At 43.1% G+C, this 24,726-nt stretch overlaps 1 protein-coding gene across 3 annotated transcripts in view; it reads right to left on the bottom strand.

The window, feature by feature from the left end:
- Positions 1-376: 376 nt before the first annotated feature.
- The window catches only part of MRAS (muscle RAS oncogene homolog), a 48,563-nt gene continuing 24,213 nt past the window's right edge, over positions 377-24,726 (bottom strand). For all 3 annotated transcript variants that reach the window (XM_073647491.1, XM_073647490.1, XM_073647492.1), the window contains 5 exons: positions 12,107-12,318; positions 2,982-3,135; positions 2,624-2,723; positions 2,067-2,146; positions 377-1,772 (listed from right to left, as the gene is read on the bottom strand). In XM_073647491.1, coding sequence (XP_073503592.1) covers positions 1,673-1,772; positions 2,067-2,146; positions 2,624-2,723; positions 2,982-3,135; positions 12,107-12,299 — 627 coding nt within the window. In that variant the 5' untranslated portion in view covers positions 12,300-12,318 and the 3' untranslated portion in view covers positions 377-1,672. The remainder of the gene's footprint in view (positions 1,773-2,066; positions 2,147-2,623; positions 2,724-2,981; positions 3,136-12,106; positions 12,319-24,726) is intronic.

Here is a 24,726-nt window from a genome sequence, read left to right as displayed (position 1 = left end):
AAGAATATAACTACTATAATACTGCCCCTATGTACAAGAATATAACTACTATAATACTGCTCCTATGTACAAGAATATAACTACTATAATACTGCCCCCTATGTACAAGAATATAACTACTATAATACTGCCCCTATGTACAAGAATATAACTACTATAATACTGCCCCCTATGTACAAGAATATAACTACTATAATACTGCTCCTATGTAGATCAGTTGCTCGCTCTGTCTCTGTCACTTCGGTGCCTTGAAGTTGTTCTGTTTTCTTCCTTTGCTCCAGATTCTTTCTGTCCCTTGTGGATTTTGTATCAGATTCTTGCTATAAATATAAGATCCCTTTAACCTCTTGGATTTGGAATAAGCAGCGACACTTCCCCCGGTGCAGACGCTTTTACGGTTTTATTCCTTAGAAATAAGTTAATACATTCACATGGAGAAAAAAAAAAAGAGTAAAACACAAGTCAGTGGAATTACATCTGCGTCCATTTTTCCCACCGTCTCGTAACTCCCATCGGATTTCGTGTCTCACTAAAATGCTACTTGACAAGTCCTCACACAAATTAAAAATACGCAAGGAAGAAAAGGGCCTTTTTTCATTCCTTCTGGCCTCACTTTGGCCCGGTTCCAGGGTTTGACACATTGTCTGGGGTTCCCCGCCAACTGGAATGTGTTCTCCCTCCCAAAATTCTTATTCATTTCAGATGGGCTGGTTAACCCTGTAAGCACTGGCCTATGGCTTGCAGAACATTTTGTAAGCACCAGAGAGACAGAGTCATAGGATAAGCAGTTTCTATATATATATATAAAAAAAAAAGTGCTTTATGGCTGATTCATTTAAAAAATGAAGGAAAATGCAGATAAAAAAAAAGATACAAAAACAAATCCTCCAGTGGTCCAGGTCCCTAGAAAAGAAAAGTTTGTAATCGCGGCTGAGATCATATAACGTAGCACCGGGATGGGCGGCTCTGTAGGATTTCTGGCGGGCGCAGATGTCCTGCTTCTCCTGGGGGGTTGTGGGTCTGCGGTGGTCATTGTCCGGGGTCTGTATCTTCCAGCGCTGTTGCCTCTACCTGATAATATTGAAGTGTGTATGATCCTTTGTGTCTTTTATGCACCGCATCCAAATACTTATTGTTACATTTTTCCCTTGGCGGATGGGCATTCATGATGAGAAGTACCAAATACAAAAGTGCAACTTTTTTTTTTTTGTGTGTGTGTGTGTGTGTGTGTGTGTGTGTGTGTGTGTGTGTGTTGTGGCACTTTAAGATCAGCACCGATGTGCTCCCTGGCAATGCAGTGGTTAATGCCGGGATCTCAGACCTTCTCCCCATTCCGCAGACAAATTGCTTAACGCCCCAAGGGTCTAACCCCTTCCTTCTTCCAATGTTAAAAAAAAAAAAAAAAAAAAGTTCATTCCTGCCGAAGTTTAAGAAATGTACCACATTATACAGGAATAAATACATCCACACTCCAACAAGGGGGGAGGGGTGGGGTCTCCGTCTGTCCCATCTCATTGGGGGTATTGCCCACCATCTCTGGTCGTGAGCGGTGACCTGCCCAGACATCATGGGTTCAGCCCTAGCGTCAAGTATTGGATCTGGCAGCCCCCAGGTCGCTGCGAGTACAGGACAGGCAGTGCTCATGCTCGGCAGTTCTGTCAATGCCCATGTGTCACAAGATCACGCAGAACGGCCGGTGTATGCCCGTCCCCCGGTCACCGCGCCACTTGGTGTTCCTCTTCAGCTTGTGATTCTTCTCTGGAAGCTGCTGCCTGTGAAACATTGTAACAAAAGGAACGTTTAACATTCTACAACATAGAAACTAGTGATACAATAAAGTATCAATCAATGTGATAATGTGAATAGTGTGGTTTGGCTGCTGCAGTAGTGATGGCACATTGTAGCGATCATACACTATGGTATATCTACACTTTGTATAATCCTGCAATATGAAGCATGGAGGAAGCAGAAACCATAAAATATTTCATGGGAAGAAGTAGCAGACTGGGGAATGTGGCACCGAGAAAAGGGCTGAAGCCATCATGTATGTGATGAGCGCCTCTTACCTAATCACCCTGACGAGGTCGTGGAAGGCTTTGTCCACGTTCTGAGGTGGATCCTTGGCACTAGTTTCAATATAAGGAATCTGGAATCCAAACAGAAGAAGATTCTAAGCAGGAGACATTGACTTCTACTTTCAGAAAAATAGAAAGCAAGCAACTTTGCAAATTGTTTACTTCTAAAAAAAAATCTTTTCTGGTTTTGGGTATACAGCTCCTTTGCAGTGCTATGCATCCCTCCGGTAGATCCTGTATCTATCTATGCTGTATTTCTTGCTTGTAACGTACCTTCTACTCCCCGCAGTTTAGGATCTCTGCTTGTCCTCATACAATGGAAAGAGATTGTCAAAGCTCTCTTGAAAAGTGAACAGGAGACTGCCTGATCATTTTGGACCTATAGCTGGTCTGCAGCCCCTTCCCCTTTTAGGTGGCAGAGTTTGGAGGGGGCTGGGTTTACAGGGCGGGGAGCTTGTGCTGCAGCCAGTACTCTCACAGCCAGACACAGGATTGTGGAGTGGACTGCCCCTGTATTTGCACAGCACTTGTTTCGCCCCTGCACTTACGTTGTGTTTTACTGCCATCTCTTTTCCTTGTTCACTTGATATTTTTCTTAAGTGCATCAGATCAACTTTGTTTGCAACTAAAATCATCGGGAAAGATTCTCTGAAACAAGAAAAGACAAAATAACATTCAAATCCTGACTGACAGTCTATATTTAAAGGGATACCATACTTTTTAAATTACGTCTATATAACTCCTCTAAGTCGGAGAGGCGTCAGATGAATTTTTTAGAATCCCCGTCTCACCACAAATGATAATAATTCACATATCTGGTTTATTGTAATGTGTGTTGCCAGATAAAGGGATTTCTCGGGATGTAACAAGTCTCCCTGCCACCCGACAGTCGCTCTCAGTTCTTACCTGTCTTTGACCCTGAGGATGAGTTGATGAAAACGATCCACGTGTTCGAAGCTCGCCTTGTCCGTGACCGAGAACACGATGAGGAAACCATCGCCGGTTCTCATGTACTGCTCCCGCATGGCGCTGAACTCCTCCTGCCCGGCCGTGTCCAGCACTGGAGCAAGGAAAGGAAAAGCCGCTATTACATCCATTCTAAAGATTTATTATTTGTTCTTATTTTTCCACATTTTGTGATTTATTTGTTATTCTTCATTTTCAGAAACTGCAGCGTCCAATAAGATTCTCACAATGAGTTTCGCAGCATCAGGACTTTTAGATTATCACCTCCCCAGGACCGGACACAACCGCCACGTACACCGCCACTAACCACCAACGCTCCACCGCTGCGATGTGCAGACAAATACTATGGAGCTTCAGCAATTCCATGAAAGGGTCTGCTACATGGTCTACGGGAAGTCTGGAAGCCACATCCTGTGTCACTGGGGCTTAGGATGAAAACCTGTCCTTCTCCCATGCTTTATACTGCAGCTTCACACCATTTAAGCAGAGTTATTACTAGTGACTCCAGCTTCTCTCCATTGACTAATGGAGTCTGAAGTAGCCATAATTCTACATATTGTCTCAGAGGCCCAGATTGCTACTTTATCTCCTCCCCATGCTTTACACTGCAGCTTTACTCAATTAGGGCACAGCTATTATCTTAGCTGCATTGTCTAATAGACACTGAAGTAGCCTTAATTCTAAATACGGTCTCATCTGTGGCCCAGATTTCTGCTCTATCCTCCCATGCTTTACACTGCAGCTCTGCTTGTTCAGATTGGCTATTGTGTATAAACAGAAGATCACGGGATGTCAGTGCACGAAGAGGTCAAATGAGAGCAAAGGCAAAGATCATAGACCCCAAGAAATATGCTGAAAAATGAGGGGTGGGACCACAATAAGCATGCTGGGGGGTTCAGGAAGGTCGGAGCATTGGTGCAGCCTGAGCGCCATGATTCAGAGCAGAGGGGGTTTATGATCTGGGGTTTTTTTTGGGGCCCATTATACTGTATGGAGGACTATGTGGGGCCAATTTACTGTATGGAGGACTATGTGGGGCCATTATTCTGTATGGAGGACTATGTGGGGCCCATTATACTGTATGGAGGACTATGTGGGGCCAATATACTGTATGGAGGACTATGTGGAACCATTATACTGTATGGAGGACTATGTGGGGCCATTATTCTGTATGGAGGACTATGTGGGGCCATTATACTGTATGGAGGACTATGTGGGGCCCATTATACTGTATGGAGGACTATGTGGGGCCCATTATACTGTATGGAGGACTATGTGGGGCCAATATACTGTATGGAGGACTATGTGGGGCCCATTATACTGTATGGAGGACTATGTGGGGCCCATTATACTGTATGGAGGACTATGTGGGGCCCATTATACTGTATGGAGGACTATGTGGGGCCAATATACTGTATGGAGGACTATGTGGGGCCCATTATACTGTATGGAGGACTATGTGGGGCCCATTATACTGTATGGAGGACTATGTGGGGCCCATTATACTGTATGGAGGACTATGTGGGGGCCAATATACTGTATGGAGGACTATGTGGGGGCCAATATACTGTATGGAGGACTATGTGGGGCCATTATACTGTATGGAGGACTATGTGGGGCCCATTATACTGTATGGAGGACTATGTGGGGCCAATATACTGTATGGAGGACTATGTGGGGCCATTATTCTGTATGGAGGACTATGTGGGGCCCATTATACTGTATGGAGGACTATGTGGGGCCAATATACTGTATGGAGGACTATGTGGGGCCATTATTCTGTATGGAGGACTATGTGGGGCCCATTATTCTGTATGGAGAACTATGTGGGGCCCATTATTCTGTATGGAGAACTATGTGGGGCCATTATACTGTATGGAGGACTATGTGGGGCCATTATGCTGTATGGAGGACTATGTGGGGCCATTATACTGTATGGAGGACTATGTGGGGCCCATTATTCTGTATGGAGAACTATGTGGGGCCCATTATTCTGTATGGAGAACTATGTGGGGCCATTATTCTGTATGGAGGACTATGTGGGGCCCATTATACTGTATGGAGGACTATGTGGGGCCCATTATACTGTATGGAGGACTATGTGGGGCCATTATTCTGTATGGAGGACTATGTGGGGCCCATTATACTGTATGGAGGACTATGTGGGGCCCATTATACTGTATGGAGGACTATGTGGGACCATTATCCTGTATGGAGGACTATGTGGGGCCATTACACTGTATGGAGGACTATGTGGGGCCATTATTCTGTATGGAGGACTATGTGGGGCCCATTATTCTGTATGGAGGGCTATGTGGAGCCATCATACTGTATGGAGGACTATGTGGGGCCATTATTCTGTATGGAGGACTATGTGGGGCCCATTATTCTGTATGGAGGACTATGTGGGGCCCATTATACTGTATGGAGGACTATGTGGGGCCCATTATACTGTATGGAGGACTATGTGGGGCCAATATACTGTATGGAGGACTATGTGGGGCCCATTATACTGTATGGAGGACTATGTGGGGCCCATTATACTGTATGGAGGACTATGTGGGGCCAATATACTGTATGGAGGACTATGTGGGGCCCATTATACTGTATGGAGGACTATGTGGGGCCCATTATACTGTATGGAGGACTATGTGGGGTCAATATACTGTATGGAGGACTATATGGGGCCATTATTCTGTATGGAGGACTATGTGGGGCCCATTATTCTGTATGGAGGGCTATGTGGGGCCATTATACTGTATGGAGGACTATGTGGGGCCAATATACTGTATGGAGGACTATGTGGGGCCCATTATACTGTATGGAGGACTATGTGGGGCCCATTATACTGTATGGAGGACTATGTGGGGTCAATATACTGTATGGAGGACTATATGGGGCCATTATTCTGTATGGAGGACTATGTGGGGCCCATTATTCTGTATGGAGGGCTATGTGGGGCCATTATACTGTATGGAGGACTATGTGGGGCCATTATTCTGTATGGAGGACTATGTGGGGCCCATTATTCTGTATGGAGGACTATGTGGGGCCCATTATACTGTATGGAGGACTATGTGGGGCCAATATACTGTATGGAGGACTATGTGAGGCCCATTATTCTGTATGGAGGACTATGTGGGGCCAATATACTGTATGGAGGACTGTGGGGCCATTATTCTGTATGGAGGACTATGTGGGGCCATTATATTGTATGGAGGACTATGTGGGGCCCACTATACTGTATGGAGGACTATGTGGGGCCATTATTCTGTATGGAGAACTATGTGGGGCCATTATTCTGTATGGAGGACTATGTGGGGCCCATTATACTGTATGGAGGACTATGTGGGGCCAATATACTGTATGGAGGACTATGTGGGGCCATTATTCTGTATGGAGGACTATGTGGGGCCCATTATTCTGTATGGAGAACTATGTGGGGCCATTATACTGTATGGAGGACTATGTGGGGCCATTATGCTGTATGGAGGACTATGTGGGGCCATTATACTGTATGGAGGACTATGTGGGGCCCATTATGCTGTATGGAGGACTATGTGGGGCCATTATACTGTATGGAGGACTATGTGGGGCCCATTATTCTGTATGGAGAACTATGTGGGGCCATTATTCTGTATGGAGGACTATGTGGGGCCCATTATACTGTATGGAGGACTATGTGGGGCCCATTATACTGTATGGAGGAGTATGTGGGGCCATTATTCTGTATGGAGGACTATGTGGGGCCCATTATACTGTATGGAGGACTATGTGGGGCCCATTATACTGTATGGAGGACTATGTGGGACCATTATTCTGTATGGAGGACTATGTGGGGCCATTACACTGTATGGAGGACTATGTGGGGCCATTATTCTGTATGGAGGACTATGTGGGGCCCATTATTCTGTATGGAGGGCTATGTGGAGCCATCATACTGTATGGAGGACTATGTGGGGCCATTATTCTGTATGGAGGACTATGTGGGGCCCATTATTCTGTATGGAGGACTATGTGGGGCCCATTATACTGTATGGAGGACTATGTGGGGCCCATTATACTGTATGGAGGACTATGTGGGGCCCATTATACTGTATGGAGGACTATGTGGGGCCAATATACTGTATGGAGGACTATGTGGGGCCCATTATACTGTATGGAGGACTATGTGGGGCCCATTATACTGTATGGAGGACTATGTGGGGCCCATTATACTGTATGGAGGACTATGTGGGGCCAATATACTGTATGGAGGACTATGTGGGGCCCATTATACTGTATGGAGGACTATGTGGGGCCCATTATACTGTATGGAGGACTATGTGGGGCCAATATACTGTATGGAGGACTATATGGGGCCATTATTCTGTATGGAGGACTATGTGGGGCCCATTATTCTGTATGGAGGGCTATGTGGGGCCATTATACTGTATGGAGGACTATGTGGGGCCATTATTCTGTATGGAGGACTATGTGGGGCCCATTATTCTGTATGGAGGACTATGTGGGGCCCATTATACTGTATGGAGGACTATGTGGGGCCAATATACTGTATGGAGGACTATGTGAGGCCCATTATTCTGTATGGAGGACTATGTGGGGCCAATATACTGTATGGAGGACTGTGGGGCCATTATTCTGTATGGAGGACTATGTGGGGCCATTACACTGTATGGAGGACTATGTGGGGCCATTATTCTGTATGGAGGACTATGTGGGGCCCATTATTCTGTATGGAGGGCTATGTGGAGCCATCATACTGTATGGAGGACTATGTGGGGCCATTATTCTGTATGGAGGACTATGTGGGGCCCATTATTCTGTATGGAGGACTATGTGGGGCCCATTATACTGTATGGAGGACTATGTGGGGCCCATTATACTGTATGGAGGACTATGTGGGGCCCATTATACTGTATGGAGGACTATGTGGGGCCAATATACTGTATGGAGGACTATGTGGGGCCCATTATACTGTATGGAGGACTATGTGGGGCCCATTATACTGTATGGAGGACTATGTGGGGCCCATTATACTGTATGGAGGACTATGTGGGGCCAATATACTGTATGGAGGACTATGTGGGGCCCATTATACTGTATGGAGGACTATGTGGGGCCCATTATACTGTATGGAGGACTATGTGGGGCCAATATACTGTATGGAGGACTATATGGGGCCATTATTCTGTATGGAGGACTATGTGGGGCCCATTATTCTGTATGGAGGGCTATGTGGGGCCATTATACTGTATGGAGGACTATGTGGGGCCATTATTCTGTATGGAGGACTATGTGGGGCCCATTATTCTGTATGGAGGACTATGTGGGGCCCATTATACTGTATGGAGGACTATGTGGGGCCAATATACTGTATGGAGGACTATGTGAGGCCCATTATTCTGTATGGAGGACTATGTGGGGCCAATATACTGTATGGAGGACTGTGGGGCCATTATTCTGTATGGAGGACTATGTGGGGTCATTATACTGTATGGAGGACTATGTGGGGCCCATTATACTGTATGGAGGACTATGTGGGGCCCATTATACTGTATGGAGGACTATGTGGGGCCATTATTCTGTATGGAGGACTATGTGGGGCCATTATTCTGTATGGAGGACTATGTGAGGCCCATTATTCTGTATGGAGAACTATGTGGGGCCATTATTCTGTATGGAGGACTATGTGGGACCATTATACTGTATGGAGGACTATGTGGGGGCCATTATACTGTATGGACGGCTATGTGGGGGCCATTATACTGTATGGACGGCTATGTGGGGGCCATTATACTGTATAGACGGCTATGTGGGGGCCATTATACTGTATGGACGGCTATGTGGGGGCCATTATACTGTATGGAGGGCTACGTGGGGGGCCATTATACTGTATGGTGGGCTATGCGGGGGTGGCATTATACTGTATGGAGGACTATGTGGGGCCATTATACTGTATGGAGGACTATGTGGGGCCATTATACTGTATGGAGGACTATGTGGGGGCTGTTATACTGTATGGAGGACTATGTGGGGGGCCATTATACTGTATGGAGGGTTATGCGGGGTGGAGGGGGGGGGCATTATACTGTATGGATGACTATCTGGGGATTACAGTTGGAGAATCATGCTGTGATGGTGGTGGGGGGGGGGGTTCACCATTCTTTGTCATGGGGATTGAGGGGAGGGGGGGTTACAGTAGGGTCATCATACCATATGTGTGGAAGAATTCACTGTGGGGGTATCATACGGTGTTTGGGGGGCACTTTTGTTTGCATCATATACTTTATTATCCAAGTTTTTTATCCTTTGTTATTACATATTTAAATTAGGCCACATGCTTTTTACTGCTCTTACATAACATATTATTCCAATATTTTATTCTAAGATCTATTAATTAAAATGTACATTGGTTGTGGGACAGCCCCTTTAAGTTCCCATATGAAAAAGTTAATTGTTATATTTGATGATAAGGAAAAACTTCAATAGTAGACCCTTTTTTTGTAATAAATATCCAGGTTGGCTGCGACATTGTCCTCCAAGGTCTTCATTTTGCCCCTCTGTTTCTTTACATGCCTGCTGTAGATGGATCAGATCCTTCCGATCGTCTCTGGCTATTACACAATCGGCAGCACTGGCAGCTCTTTACTTGCCAGCACAGGTCACCGCTGCCGGGTGGGTGCGGCCGGACTTGTGATGACGTATTAAGGAGCGGTTGTGATAAAAAGGAGAACTTACAAATGTGAAGCTGACGGCATCTTGGCACGGGCACCTTATAATGAACAGCAGGCTTAACCCTCTAAACGCTGAACTGGCCTCCCCATCAATGATGGAAATCCTGCGGCGGGCATCGTCACACTGCAGCTCAATGCCTTAAACAGTAGATGGCAACGATCCCAAAGCCAAACTGACACTGTAGTCAGGATTGAAGTTTTTCACATAAATTGCAGTGAAAAACTGAGAAAGTTTAACTCTGTAGGAGGTGTGTTGATCGTGGTCAAGTTATAAGACGCACCTCATTTAATTGTTACAATCAGAAGCCAAAATTTTGCATTCCTCCAAGACAATGATGGAATAACAGACATGTATCAGAGGACAATCAGTTAAAGAGTTGCCTCATCTTGTAAAGACAGATATTTTTAATAAAAGTTGGTTTTCTGTTCTCAAGAATGGATGGATGGATATTTAATTCTATAGTTTACTTCTCGTTGCCTACGTTACCAGCCTCCTCTGTAGAGGTAGCCAGTTTCCGGGCATGGAGTGCAGCGCTTACAAGCTCTATGCCCTGAAGCTGGCGCTAGCAAGTGATCAGTGTCCCTGTGCTTCCCCGGTGCTGCGGAGGCACAGCTACCTCTGCTAGCAGCATAGGAGACCAGCAGCTCCACCGTACCGACTGCCCGTCCTGCCACTCGTCAGGCTCGTCCTGCCCCCTGGCAGGCAGGAAGGAGGGGAGTGGTGCGGTTCTGAAGAAAGACGTCTATACAACCACTATCTCTGCTAGCTGTCAGTGAATGGAGCTTTCCTGCTTCTACTGTGAGGTTTAGCTACAATGTATCCAGTGCAGAACAGAATATTCTCTCTTGTCCTGATGGTTTGTTATAATGTATCATGTTAGGTAAGATGTATCAGGCTGGGGGTCCGAGGTGTGTAACTCACAGAAGACTGCATGGACTCAATACAATTACAGCACACCTTTCTATGAGGGTCTTTTCCTCCTGTATATAAGTAACATTGTTTCCGTCCATTCTAAGCAGTGTTCTCTAAAACGGTGAAATGGGAACACAACGTTTACTTGGGATTCAAAGATAATGCTGCTGGCAAATCAGAAAACCCATCTGCCCAGGTTACAAGCTCATCTAGATGTTTCCATAATGTATAGATAAAATCATTTGCCATCTACAGCTGAAGATCTGGTACCATAGTATCCGGAGTAGAGCGGCCTGGATATCAGACTGATACATTGTAACAGACTTTCAGGACAGAAGAAAGATTTAATTATGCTGATGTGTTTACCACCCCAGATGTAACAAAAAGAAATGCTCCCCCTTATTGCCAACAAGCAGAGATCTTGAAAATGAGAAATTAAAGTCATTTATTAGTTATTTGCAGAGTTACTACTGCATATAAGACTTTATTGTATGACTGGTAAGTATCATAGAGGGGAATAAAAACACAAATATTAGATTTGTATCAGCGTCACCCCCATGTCTTAACCGTCAGGGGCTCGGATCTCGCAGGTAGTCAGCGGCTACATGGAAGCGATTAGCGGTGGTTGTCAGATCAGATTTACGGGCAAGATGTTAAGTGGGAAAAGCGAGTAGTTGTCAGCTGCATTATGGGCTGGTGATGAGAGGCAGACTGGCGGGGGAGGCAGCGCAGCGGCGGAAAGTGACAGCCTCACTGACAGCTTGTCAATCACCACCCTGCCACGGTGCTCTCACTACACTACTAACAACTCTCTGCAGGATCTCTATATGTACAGAAATGCAGAGGAGATCTACTCCAGTCCCTCCCAAAGCTGTCACGGACCTGGCTGTGGAACCATAGCAATCCTCGCTGGTTCATGGTCAGGACTCACTTCTGTGGCCGCGTAGATTTCCACATCGGCCTCCAGTCTCCCAGGAAGCATCATTTTTTGTATAGTGCTGATGGATTCAAGGTCACTGCCAGCAGAACTAAGAATACAGCTTTGGGTGCGACTAGAGTACAAAACATGATGCAACTCGAAATCCGCACAAAACTTGTAAAGAGCAAGTGAAACTTCATGCTGCTGACAGCTTCACACCCCATGTAGCATGTTCTTCTCTGCACACACACAAATCTGCAAATGGTACAAGGACACGTTGGGGTTGAAGCTTTGTACGCTGCAAATATCGGCCCTTGTGCTGATCACGTAATGGATCCGATCTTGGTGGAAAAACCCTATGACAACTCCTCCAGACCCATCTGTAAATTTGCCACCAAATCCCCCCGAATTATCAGTTAGTGACTGGGCAGTTACCCTTTAGGAGGACCCCCGTGCGCCAGCCTCTTTATTGGGGACAGTCACATTGTTTGCTCACCGTCTAGAATGGCCCACTGTCCGTCGATCTCCGTGTGCTTCAGGTAGGAGTCCTCTATGGTGGGGTCATAATCCGGCACAAATATCTTCTGGAAGAACTGGATGGTGAGTGCACTCTTCCCAACGCCCCCGTCGCCCACCACCACCAGCTTGTAGGTGGGCAGGTTATCGCTCAGGACAGCGCTGGTAGCCATCTTGCCCCCAGTACGGTTCCTGCAGAGACCGAGACGATTAGTCACAGTGCAACCAGCCGGATGCAGATGGCGGAAAGGGTTAAAGGAAAATTACACAACTCGACTATGAGAAACCAGCGAGAGGGAACGGTGCAACGAGACTCCGGATGAGATCCGCGGTGAACGCCGTGACCCCGGATCTTTGCAATGGCCGATTAAAAGGGACATTACTGCGATGTGATGAGCGCTCAGGTCACAGGTAAGGGCGTATTCTCACAGCGCAGTAATGTTGCAGTTTTTTGACATGTTCACTAACATCACAGCAAAAATCGCAATCTGACCGCGCCGTGTGAATACGTCCTATTTCTACTGTGATTGGGATCGCTACAGATAGAAATCCTGCAAATGGTAAAATTCATGGGGACAACAAAGGGATCGATGGAGGTTCACACAACAGCGAGAGCGGCAGATCTCTAAAAACTGATAGAAAAAAAAATAAAACAAAAAGCAAAGTCATTGGATATTACCGCAATACTGCAATATTCTAGAGACAGGAGAATGGAGGGTCCTCGCCACAATCACGATCTGGAGAGACTCGTCGCCAATCAGCGGATCACAAAGTGTACGACAGTGATCGACGGGAACTGCTTGGGAAACCTGGAGTAAGTTCTGTTTCCCTGCAGTGCCCCCACAGGGATAATGAGGCATTACATCATTCTCACTCATATCAATGGCTTGTCTGGGCAAGCAGGAAAGGAAAAGTCCTCCAGATGAACGGCACTATAATTCTCCACTCTTCCCAAGAGAAAATCCTCAATACGAGACCCATCCATTAACTCCTGATACATGAGGGTGCGACCACCAGAAACTCCCAGAAATCCCAAGAACAAGGCTCTGCAGAGCGGAGGTACGCATGCTCGAGCTCTGCTTCCTTCACGGTCTATAAGAGTTCTGGAGAAAGCCGAGTACAGCGCCCCATGGTGGAGAACGCACACCTCCGCTACATTTATTGTCTATGGGACTAATGGAGACAGCAGAGAGCGGCACTTGGCTTTCTCCAGACGTCCCATAGACATCAAATGGAGAGGAGGTGGAGGATGTGCAGCTCTGCTCCATTCTACACCAGGCTGCAGAGCTCAGTCTCCCCCCTTTCTTGATATTGCTGGGGGTCCTGACGAACCCAGAGATCAGCAAGAAATCTCCAATCCTATAACTTGAAATTCCTGGACTCTTTATTATGGTGAATGTCGTGCATGGCGGCCCGGCCAGTCCGCGCATGGCGGCCCGGCCCGTCCTCGCATGGCAGCCCGTCCTCGCATGGCAGCCCGTCCTCGCATGGCAGCCCGTCCTCGCATGGCAGCCCGTCCTCGCATGGCAGCCCGTCCTCGCATGGCAGCCCGTAGCTTTAGAGAACACGACCACAGGATTAGTGATTGCTGCTTCATCGGTTTCCAGAAGCAACAATTGTATCACAAGTGCACAAACCTCTGATAACAGAGGATGAGAGGAATGGGACACCATCGCCCTACAGCCTGGCATGGACGCCCAGCCCCAGGTGCACACGGGTTAATGCCGCGCCGAATTCCACACAGACCATCAGAAATTCTTCAGCTGTACATTCCCAGAGGAGAAACTCTTGTATCTGTGGCAACGTGTGATGTCTAAATTGCTTAATCCCATTACACCGCCTCCTCTACAAAAGGGAATTGCAGCTGCAGAATCTCTGATATCGGAACATCTCTCCCCAGAAAGATGAAATGTTCTGATATAAGATCGGCGAGACCCCCGAGGTGAACAAACACCACTTCCCCCGTGTGTCATATTAGAATCACTCACAGAATTCACAAATTCTGCCCTCGATAATGTAAAAAATCAAAGACCAATTAGGAAAACACCTGATCGACAAGACGGAGGATGACGAATCCCAGAGAAAGGTGAAGCTGCAGGACAAGACGTAACGTCACAATACAGATAACGAGCCGATACTAAGCAAGAGCGAAACGTCTCAGCAGTATTATAGTAGTTATATTCTTGTACATAGGAGCAGTATTATAGTAGTTATATTCTTGTACATAGGAGCAGTATTATTGTAGTTATATTCTTGTACATAGGAGCAGTATTATAGTAGCTATATTCTTGTAGATAGAGGGCAGTATTATGGTAGTTATATTCTTGTACATAGCAGTATTATAGTAGTTATATTCTTGTACATAGGAGCAGTATTATAGTAGTTATATGCTTGTACATATGAGCAGTATTATAGTAGTTATATTCTTGTACATAGGGGGCAGTATTATAGTAGTTATATTCTTGCACATAGGAGCAGTATTATAGTAGTTATATTCTTGTACATAGCAATATTATAGTAGTTATAGTAGTTATATTCTTGTACATAGGAGCAGTATTATAGTAGTTATATTCTTGTATATAGGGGCAGTATTATAGTAGTTATATTCTTGTACATAGAGGCAGTATTATAGTAGTTATATTCTTGTACATAGGGAGCAGTATTATAGTAGTTATATTCTTGTACATAGGAGGCAGTATTATAGTAGTTATATTCTTGTACATAGGAGCAGTATTATAGTAGTTATATTCTTGTACATAGGGGCAGTATTATAGTAGTTATATTCTTGTATATAGGGGCAGTATTATAGTAGTTATATTCTTGTACATAGGAACAGTATTATAGTAGTTATATTCTTGTACATAGAGGCAGTATTATAGTAGTAATATTCTTGTACATAGGGGGCAGTATTATAGTAGTTATATTCTTGTACATAGGAGCAGTATTATAGTAGTTATATTCTTGTACATAGGGGGCAGTATTACAGTAGTTATATTCTTGTACATAGGAGCAGTATTATAGTAGTTATATTCTTGTACATAGGGGCAGTATTACAGTAGTTATATTCTTGTACATAGGAGCAGTATTATAGTAGTTATATTCTTGTACATAGCAGTATTATAGTAGTTATATTCTTGTACATAGGAGCAGTATTATAGTAGTTATATTCTTGTACATAGGAGCAGTATTATAGTAGTTATATTCTTGTACATAGGAGCAGTATTATAGTAGTTATATTCTTGTATATAGGGGCAGTATTATAGTAGTTATATTCTTGTACATAGGGGCAGTATTATAGTAGTTATATTCTTGTACATAGGAGCAGTATTATAGTAGTTATATTGTTGTACATAGGAGCAGTATTATAGTAGTTATATTCTTGTACATAGGAGCAGTATTATAGTAGTTATATTCTTGTACATAGGGGCAGTATTATAGTAGTAATATTCTTGTACATAGGGGGCAGTATTATAGTAGTTATATTCTTGTACATAGGAGCAGTATTATAGTAGTTATATTCTTGTACATAGGGGGCAGTATTATAGTAGTTATATTCTTGTACATAGGGGGCAGTATTATAGTAGATATATTTTTGTACATAGGAGCAGTATTACAGTAGTTATATTCTTGTACATAGGGGGCAGTATTACAGTAGTTATATTCTTGTACATAGGAGCAGTATTACAGTAGTTATATTCTTGTACATAGGAGCAGTATTATAGTAGTTATATTTTTGTACATAGGGGCAGTATTATAGTAGTTATATTCTTGTATATACGGGGCAGTATTATAGTAGTTATATTCCTGTACATAGGGGCAGTATTATAGTAGTTATATTCTTGTACATAGGGAGCAGTATTATAGTAGTTAGATTCTTGTACATAGGGGGCAGTATTATAGTAGTTATATTCCTGTACATAGGGGGCAGTATTATAGTAGTTATATTCTTGTATATAGGGGGCAGTATTATAGTAGTTATATTCTTGTACATAGGAGCAGTATTATAGTAGTTATATTCTTGTACATAGGGGGCAGTATTATAGTAGTTATATTCTTGTACATAGGGGCAGTATTATAGTAGTTATATTCTTGTACATAGGAGCAGTATTATAGTAGTTATATTCTTGCACATAGGGAGCAGTATTATAGTAGTTATATTCTTGTACATAGGGGGCAGTATTATAGTAGTTATATTCTTGTACATAGGAGCAGTATTATAGTAGTTATATTCTTGTACATAGGAGCAGTATTATAGTAGTTATATTCTTATACATGGGGAGCAGTATTATAGTAGTTATATTCTTGTACATAGGAGCAGTATTATAGTAGTTATATTCTTATACATGGGGAGCAGTATTATAGTAGTTATATTCTTGTACATAGGAGCAGTATTATAGTAGTTATATTCTTATACATGGGGAGCAGTATTATAGTAGTTATATTCTTGTACATAGGGAGCAGTATTATAGTAGTTATATTCTTGCACATAGGGAGCAGTATTATAGTAGTTATATTCTTGTATATAGGAGCAGTATTATAGTAGTTATATTCTTGTACATAAGGGGCAGTATTATAGTAGTTATATTCTTGTACATAGGAGCAGTATTATAGTAGTTATATTCTTGTACATAGGAGCAGTATTATAGTAGTTATATTCTTGTACATAGGGGCAGTATTATAGTAGTTATATTCTTGTACATAGGAGCAGTATTATAGTAGTTATATTCTTGTACATAGGGGCAGTATTATAGTAGTTATATTCTTGTACATAGGGAGCAGTATTATAGTAGTTATATTCTTGTACATAGGGAGCAGTATTATAATAGTTATATTCTTGTACATAGGAGCAGTATTATAGTAGTTATATTCTTATACATGGGGAGCAGTATTATAGTAGTTATATTCTTGTACATAGGGGGCAGTATTATAGTAGTTATACTCTTGTACATAGGGGCAGTATTATAGTAGTTATATTCTTGCACATAGGGAGCAGTATTATAGTAGTTATATTCTTGTACATAGGGGGCAGTATTATAGTAGTTATATTCTTGTACATAGGAGCAGTATTATAGTAGTTATATTCTTATACATGGGGAGCAGTATTATAGTAGTTATATTCTTGTACATGGGAGCAGTATTATAGTAGTTATATTCTTATACATGGGAGCAGTATTATAGTAGTTATATTCTTGTACATCGGAGCAGTATTATAGTAGTTATATTATTGTACATAGGAGCAGTATTATAGTAGTTATATTCTTGCACATAGGGAGCAGTATTATAGTAGTTATATTCTTGCACATAGGGAGCAGTATTATAGTAGTTATATTCTTGTACATAGGGGGCAGTATTATAGTAGTTATATTCTTGTACATAGGGGCAGTATTATAGTAGTTATATTCTTGCACATAGGGAGCAGTATTATAGTAGTTATATTCTTGTACATAGGGGGCAGTATTATAGTAGTTATATTCTTGTACATAGGAGCAGTATTATAGTAGTTATATTCTTGTACATAGGAGCAGTATTATAGTAGTTATATTCTTATACATGGGGAGCAGTATTATAGTAGTTATATTCTTGTACATAGGAGCAGTATTATAGTAGTTATATTCTTGTACATAGGAGCAGTATTATAGTAGTTATATTCTTGTACATCGGAGCAGTATTATAGTAGTTATATTATTGTACATAGGAGCAGTATTATAGTAGTTATATTCTTGTACATAGGGGCAGTATTATAGTAGTTATATTCTTGTACATAGGAGCTGTATTATAGTAGTTATATTCTTGTACATAGGGGCAGTATTATAGTAGTTATATTCTTGTACATAGGGGGCAGTATTATAGTAGTTATATTCTTGTACATAGGGGCAGTATTATAGTAGTTATATTCTTATACATGGGGAGCAGTATTATAGTAGTTATATTCTTGTACATAGGAGCAGTATTATAGTAGTTATATTCTTGTACATAGGAGCAGTATTATAGTAGTTATATTCTTGTACATCGGAGCAGTATTATAGTAGTTATATTATTGTACATAGGAGCAGTATTATAGTAGTTATATTCTTGTACATAGGGGCAGTATTATAGTAGTTATATTCTTGTACATAGGAGCTGTATTATAGTAGTTATATTCTTGTACATAGGGGCAGTATTATAGTAGTTATATTCTTGTACATAGGGGGCAGTATTATAGTAGTTATATTCTTGTACATAGGGGGCAGTATTATAGTAGTTATATTCTTATACATGGGGAGCAGTATTATAGTAGTTATATTCTTGTACATAGAGGCAGTAGTATAGTATTAAAGTGCCCTTTTTGAAAGCTTTATGGAGAATGTGCTGTAGTTATCAGAGGGTCCATGCTATGATGTTTCGCACCCCAGGCTGTTCGTATCCAGGAATTGTTCACAGTTTTCCTAATATACGGATCGGCGTCTCCTTTCCGTTACTTTCTGTGGTTCCAGGCTCCGTTCTCTGCATTATAGTGCGGCTTTATGCAGCTCAGCAGCTGTCAGCGTGAAATGGCCTAATTCACTTCCGATTCATGATCTAAGAATGAAATAGCGAAAAAGCCGAACGTGTGAGTGAAAGACGCTGAAGGATCAGCCAGGGAAGGAGGAAGAAAACTAAAACCTATGAATTGTTGATGAACCGTCTACACCACCACCTCCTCTGTCCATTAACCACTGACACTGCCGATATGAATTATTGGAGTGAAATCCTAGCAATGTTACAGGAGATTGACCACAACCGGGTGTACTCTATTTTATATGCTACATAACATACATTGGAATACTGAAGTTGCTGTGAAAGGTGGGGTCCAATCTGGGATGGGAAAAGGTTTAGCCAGAAAAGAAAAAAAATCATTTGATCTGAAAAATATGATCCGGTTAATAAGTCCCAAAATAATATAATAGGAATGTCAAGGGGTTCTTATAATCATTTAAAATTAAACAAAAGATCAAAAAGATTTTTGAGAAAAACTGCGGGATCAGTTTAATAATGCATATAATAAATTTTATTAAAGATATATTCTCATATAAGTGGAAAAAAAACATATAAAGTGAGACAGAACTGGGATGGGAAAAGGGTCTGTAATAAACACTGCTGTGCAGCCATGACATCCTGTATTATACTCCAGAGCTGCACTCACTATTCTGCTGGTGGAGTCACTGTGTACATACATTACATTACTGATCCTGAGTTACATCCTGTATTATACTCCAGAGCTGCACTCACTATTCTGCTGGTGCAGTCACTGTCTACATACATTACATTACTGATCCTGAGTTACCTCCTGTATTATACCCCAGAGCTGCACTCACTATTCTGCTGGTGCAGTCACTGTGTACATACATTACATTACTGATCCTGAGTTACCTCCTGTATTATACTCCAGAGCTGCACTCACTATTCTGCTTGTGCAGTCACTGTGTACATACATTACTGATCCTAAGTTACATCATGTATTATACTCCAGAGCTGCACTCACTATTCTGCTGGTGCAGTCACTGTGTACATACATTACATTACTAATCCTGAGTTATATCCTGTATTATACTCCAGAGCTGCACTCACTATTCTGCTGGTGCAGTCACTGTGTACATACATTACATTACTGATCCTGAGTTACATCCTGTATTATACTCCAGAGCTGCACTCACTATTCTGCTGGTGCAGTCACTGTGTACATACATTACATTACTGATCCTGAGTTACATCCTGTATTATACTCCAGAGCTGCACTCACTATTCTACTGGTGCAGTCACTGTGTACATATATTACATTACTGATCCTGAGTTATATCCTGTATTATACTCCAGAGCTGCACTCACTATTCTGCTGGTGCAGTCACTGTGTACATACATTACATTACTGATCCTGAGTTACATCCTGTATTATACTCCAGAGCTGCACTCACTATTCTGCTGGTGCAGTCACTGTGTACATATATTACATTACTGATCCGGAGTTACATCCTGTATTATACTCCAGAGCCGCACTCACTATTCTGCTGGTGCAGTCACTGTCTACATACATTACATTACTGATCCTGAGTTACATCCTATATTATACTCCAGAGCTGCACTCACTATTCTGCTGGTGCAGTCACTGTGTACATACATTACATTACTGATCCTGAGCTACATCCTGTATTATACTCCAGAGCTGCACTCACTATTCTGCTGGTGCAGTCACTGTGCACATACATTACATTACTGATCCTGAGTTATATCCTGTATTATACTCCAGAGCTGCACTCACTATTCTGCTGGTGCAGTCACTGTGTACATACATTACATTACTGATCCTGAGTTACATCCTATATTATACTCCAGAGCTGCACTTACTATTCTGCTGGTGCAGTCACTGTGTACATACATTACATTACTGATCCTGAGTTACATCCTATATTATACTCCAGAGCTGCACTTACTATTCTGCTGGTGCAGTCACTGTGTACATACATTACATTACTGATCCTGAGTTACATCCTATATTATACTCCAGAGCTGCACTCACTATTCTGCTGGTGCAGTCACTGTGTACATACATTACATTACTGATCCTGAGTTACCTCCTGTATTATACTCCAGAGCTGCACTCACTATTCTGCTGGTGCAGTCACTGTGTACATACATTACATTACTGATCCTGAGTTACATCCTGTATTATACTCCGGAGCTGCACTCACTATTCTGCTGGTGCAGTCACTGTGTACATACATTACTGATCCTGAGTTACATCCTGTATTATACTCCAGAGCTGCACTCACTATTCTGCTGGTGCAGTCACTGTGTACATACATTACATTACTGATCCTGAGTTACATCCTGTATTATACTCCAGAGCTGCACTCACTATTCTGCTGGTGCAGTCACGGTGTACATACATTACATTACTGATCCTGAGTTACATCCTGTATTATACCCCAGAGCTGCACTCACTATTCTGCTGGTACAGTCACTGTGTACATACATTACATTACTGATCCTGAGTTACATCCTGTATTATACTCCAGAGCTGCACTCACTATTCTGCTGGTACAGTCACGGTGTACATACATTACATTACTGATACTGAGTTACATCCTGTATTATACCCCAGAGCTGCACTCACTAGTCTGCTGGTGCAGTCACTGTGTACTTACATTACATTACTGATCCTGAGTTACATCCTGTATTATACCCCAGAGCTGCACTCACTATTCTGCTGGTGCAGTCACTGTGTACATACATTACATTACTGATCCTGAGTTACATCCTGTATTATACTCCAGAGCTGCACTCACTATTCTGCTGGTACAGTCACTGTGTACATACATTACATTACTGATCCTGAGTTACATCCTGTATTATACTCCAGAGCTGCACTCACTATTCTGCTGGTGCAGTCACTGTGTACATACATTACATTACTGATCCTGAGTTACATCCTGCATTATCCTCCAGAGCTGCACTCACTATTCTGCTGGTGCAGTCACTGTGTACATACATTACATTACTGATCCTGAGTTACATCCTGTATTATACTCCAGAGCTGCACTCACTATTCTGCTGGTGCAGTCACTGTGTACTTACATTACATTACTGATCCTGAGTTACGTCCTGTATTATACCCCAGAGCTGCACTCACTATTTTTAGGTCACCATTATACTATTTTTGGAGAACTCCTTTAAGTTATTAATGATATATCTGTCCTCAAACTTGATTATTGTTTCAAATTACCAGCAGAATGGCGAGTGAAGCTCTGGAGTACAAAGCAGGGTCAGTAAATAATAAAGTAATGTATTTTAACAAAACTCATCCACTTAATGTTGAGGAAAAAAATGATGGTGAAATATAAAGGGGCAGATTTTAAAGATTCTGCCATGGCATTTACAGTGCTTGTGAACGTGCACTGGGTGTGTTTTTTTTGGGAAGGAGATCCTATTATTTTGACTCTTTTGCACTTCTCCCACATTATATCCCCGTCTCACCCACCTCTTATACGAGCCCTCGATTCTCTCTGAATCCAGATATTCTGCTGCACAGCGACGTGGCAGAGATCTGAACGCTTCTTTCCAGCCGCCTAAGATCCTTTCAACAATCAACTGGCAGAAATGATAATTAGATCTCGGAGAGCGGGATGTTCTGATGGATCGTGGCGGAGAATGGCGCTAATTGCTGTCTGTTAGCCCAGATGCGGAACGTTAACCCTCTCCTGGCAGCACCGCCGCCTCGTAACCAGCTGGCGACACATTCCGCCACCGCAAATGTACACAGAATTCTTCATGTGATACAATGTAGCACGCTGCAGCGATCACATGAGCGCACGCTGCAGCGGAGCGCAGGTCGTTACATGGTCAAATAATCTTCAGAAATGGCTCATAATTTGTGTAATTCTTCTTACATTGAATCACGTTTGCTCCAGTCACATCCAGAGCTGCATCACAATTTACTTTTTTTCCCCCTGACTTTATATGTAAGTTGCAGATGCTGCTTGTTCACTGGACGGAGGATGCTCAGCGGTGGGACATGTCATTTCTCCAACATCAGCTGAGAGTCTCATGTCCAGCAGAATTGTGACTGCAGCTCTAGAAGGGACTAGAGGATGTGACTTATACTCCGTCCACATGATGTCACATACATACCTTCAATCATTATTAATGGAGCATTTAAAAGGGAATCTGTCACACAGTCTTTGCTGTTATGAGCAGCATGATGTAGGGGCAGAGACCATGATTTCAGCAATGTGTCACTTACTGGGCTGCTTGCTGCAGTTTTGAGAAATCCCTGTTTTTCCCCCTCGCTGCAGATCTAGCAATTCTCTGAATGCTGAGCCCTGTATAACCCTGTCCCTACCTCTGATTGACAGCTCTTGTACACAGTGCGTAGGCAGAAAGCAGTCAACCAGCGGTGGGCGAGGGGGTTACACACAGCTCATAAATACGGCAGCAGGTGTACTAGTCCTCTAGTAATAATCTCCTGGTGATAAAACTACAGCAAGCAGACCAGTAAGTGATACATCACTGGAATAAGGGTCTCTGTCTCTATATCATGCTGCTCTCAGATGGGTGAGCAAACACCTGGTGACAGATTCACTTTAAATCCCAGTGCAATCCACACAGGAACCACACAACCTTGGGGCACATTCGGATAAGTGGCTCTTGGTCCGTTTCGTGGACGGTTGTGCGGTTTGCAGATGCTTTGGACTCTTGACACTGGACCTGTTGTCAGATTATTAATTATTCTGGATTATCAGACAGGAGAGATTCCAGATTACCTGTGTCTTACAAATCTGCAGATATTAACCTGTAAAATGCTTAGGAAAAGCGCCCTATGGTTCCACATTACCTGTATATATCTAAGCAAAGAAGCGTGAAGAACTGGAGAGCCGATATCTCAGAATTGTGCCACCACACATCTATATATAAGCTATAATTGGCACATGCCAGCGCGGCGCTTTGTCAGGGTAACGAGCAGCGCTATTCACCAGCGCAGCTAATAATTAACAAGATCTGCTGTGCGAAGGCGCCGAGTGTCGTCGTGTCTCCGGTAATGAATCACAAGAGCCGAGATGAGAACTTGCTCAGTATGAGACACGTCCGGAGCCATCTGCTCCGCGCCCGATCATCCTGCGGATTTACTGCCCCAACCATGCTACATCTGCACTGATCAGGCAGACGCCACAGCTGGCGAGGGGGCAGCGGTTGTGTGACGCTGCCCGGTGGTCGTGCCTGGAAGTCCTGCAGGATTAATGGATCTTTATACAGGAGATTTCATAAGTGGACCCAGAAGTTCATTGCGGAGCGTGAAGGGTTAATATAGGAGTGTAAAGGGTTATTACCGAGTTGGCAACTTATTCCCTATCCACAGGGTAGATAACCTGCAGATTTCTGGAGGAGAGACCGCCGGGACCCCCCACTGATCGCGGGAACAGATATCTGAAATGCACTGCTAGTATGGAGCGGTGGTCGCACAAATGCACCAAATCGATGGGGCTGGGGGTCATGTGGGGGTCCCAATAATCAGACTTTCAGGGTTCCACAGAGACGACAACCGGGAAGATCACGCAATATCTCACTCTGTCAATTATTCACAGGATTGAGCAGGGATTAGGGAGCACACGATCCCGACTACTCACTACTTAGCTATCGGCAAGCGAGCAGAAAGCGTATGGCGCACACCTCCGGATTCCAGCGCCTGGTATATGTGTAGACGCCCCGTACGGTTACGGCCGGCTTCACGATTGCCCAATTATTATTATTCTCAGCCACCAGCGGCAGAGTTTGAACTATAATACAGGCCTGGCTGGACGCCTGCTTTCTGGTAGCGTATATGGCTTCGGGGGAGGGAACGATTAGAGAGCAAAAGAAACAGAACTATTTACATGTAATCCAAAAGGGAGGCAGTGTTTAGGAAAAATATACAAAGACTTTACAAATGGACATTTACAGTACAGAATAGACAGGTACATAAAATAAACAGGATTACAGAAGAAACTTACTATAGATTTCGCAGAGACGAATCAGTATAGCTGGAGGAGGGGCTCCCTGATTTGATTTTAGCGTTATCGAATGTGATCCATCGCTTATAGTATCTATTTC

This window comes from Phyllobates terribilis, unplaced genomic scaffold, assembly GCF_046119375.1.
Source record: "Phyllobates terribilis strain yellow unplaced genomic scaffold, ASM4611937v1 Scaffold_9__5_contigs__length_417890890, whole genome shotgun sequence".
Classification (NCBI taxonomy): domain Eukaryota; kingdom Metazoa; phylum Chordata; class Amphibia; order Anura; family Dendrobatidae; genus Phyllobates; species Phyllobates terribilis.
The sequence above is the reverse complement of the archived record's forward strand: the minus strand, read 5'-3'. Positions and strand labels throughout refer to the sequence as shown.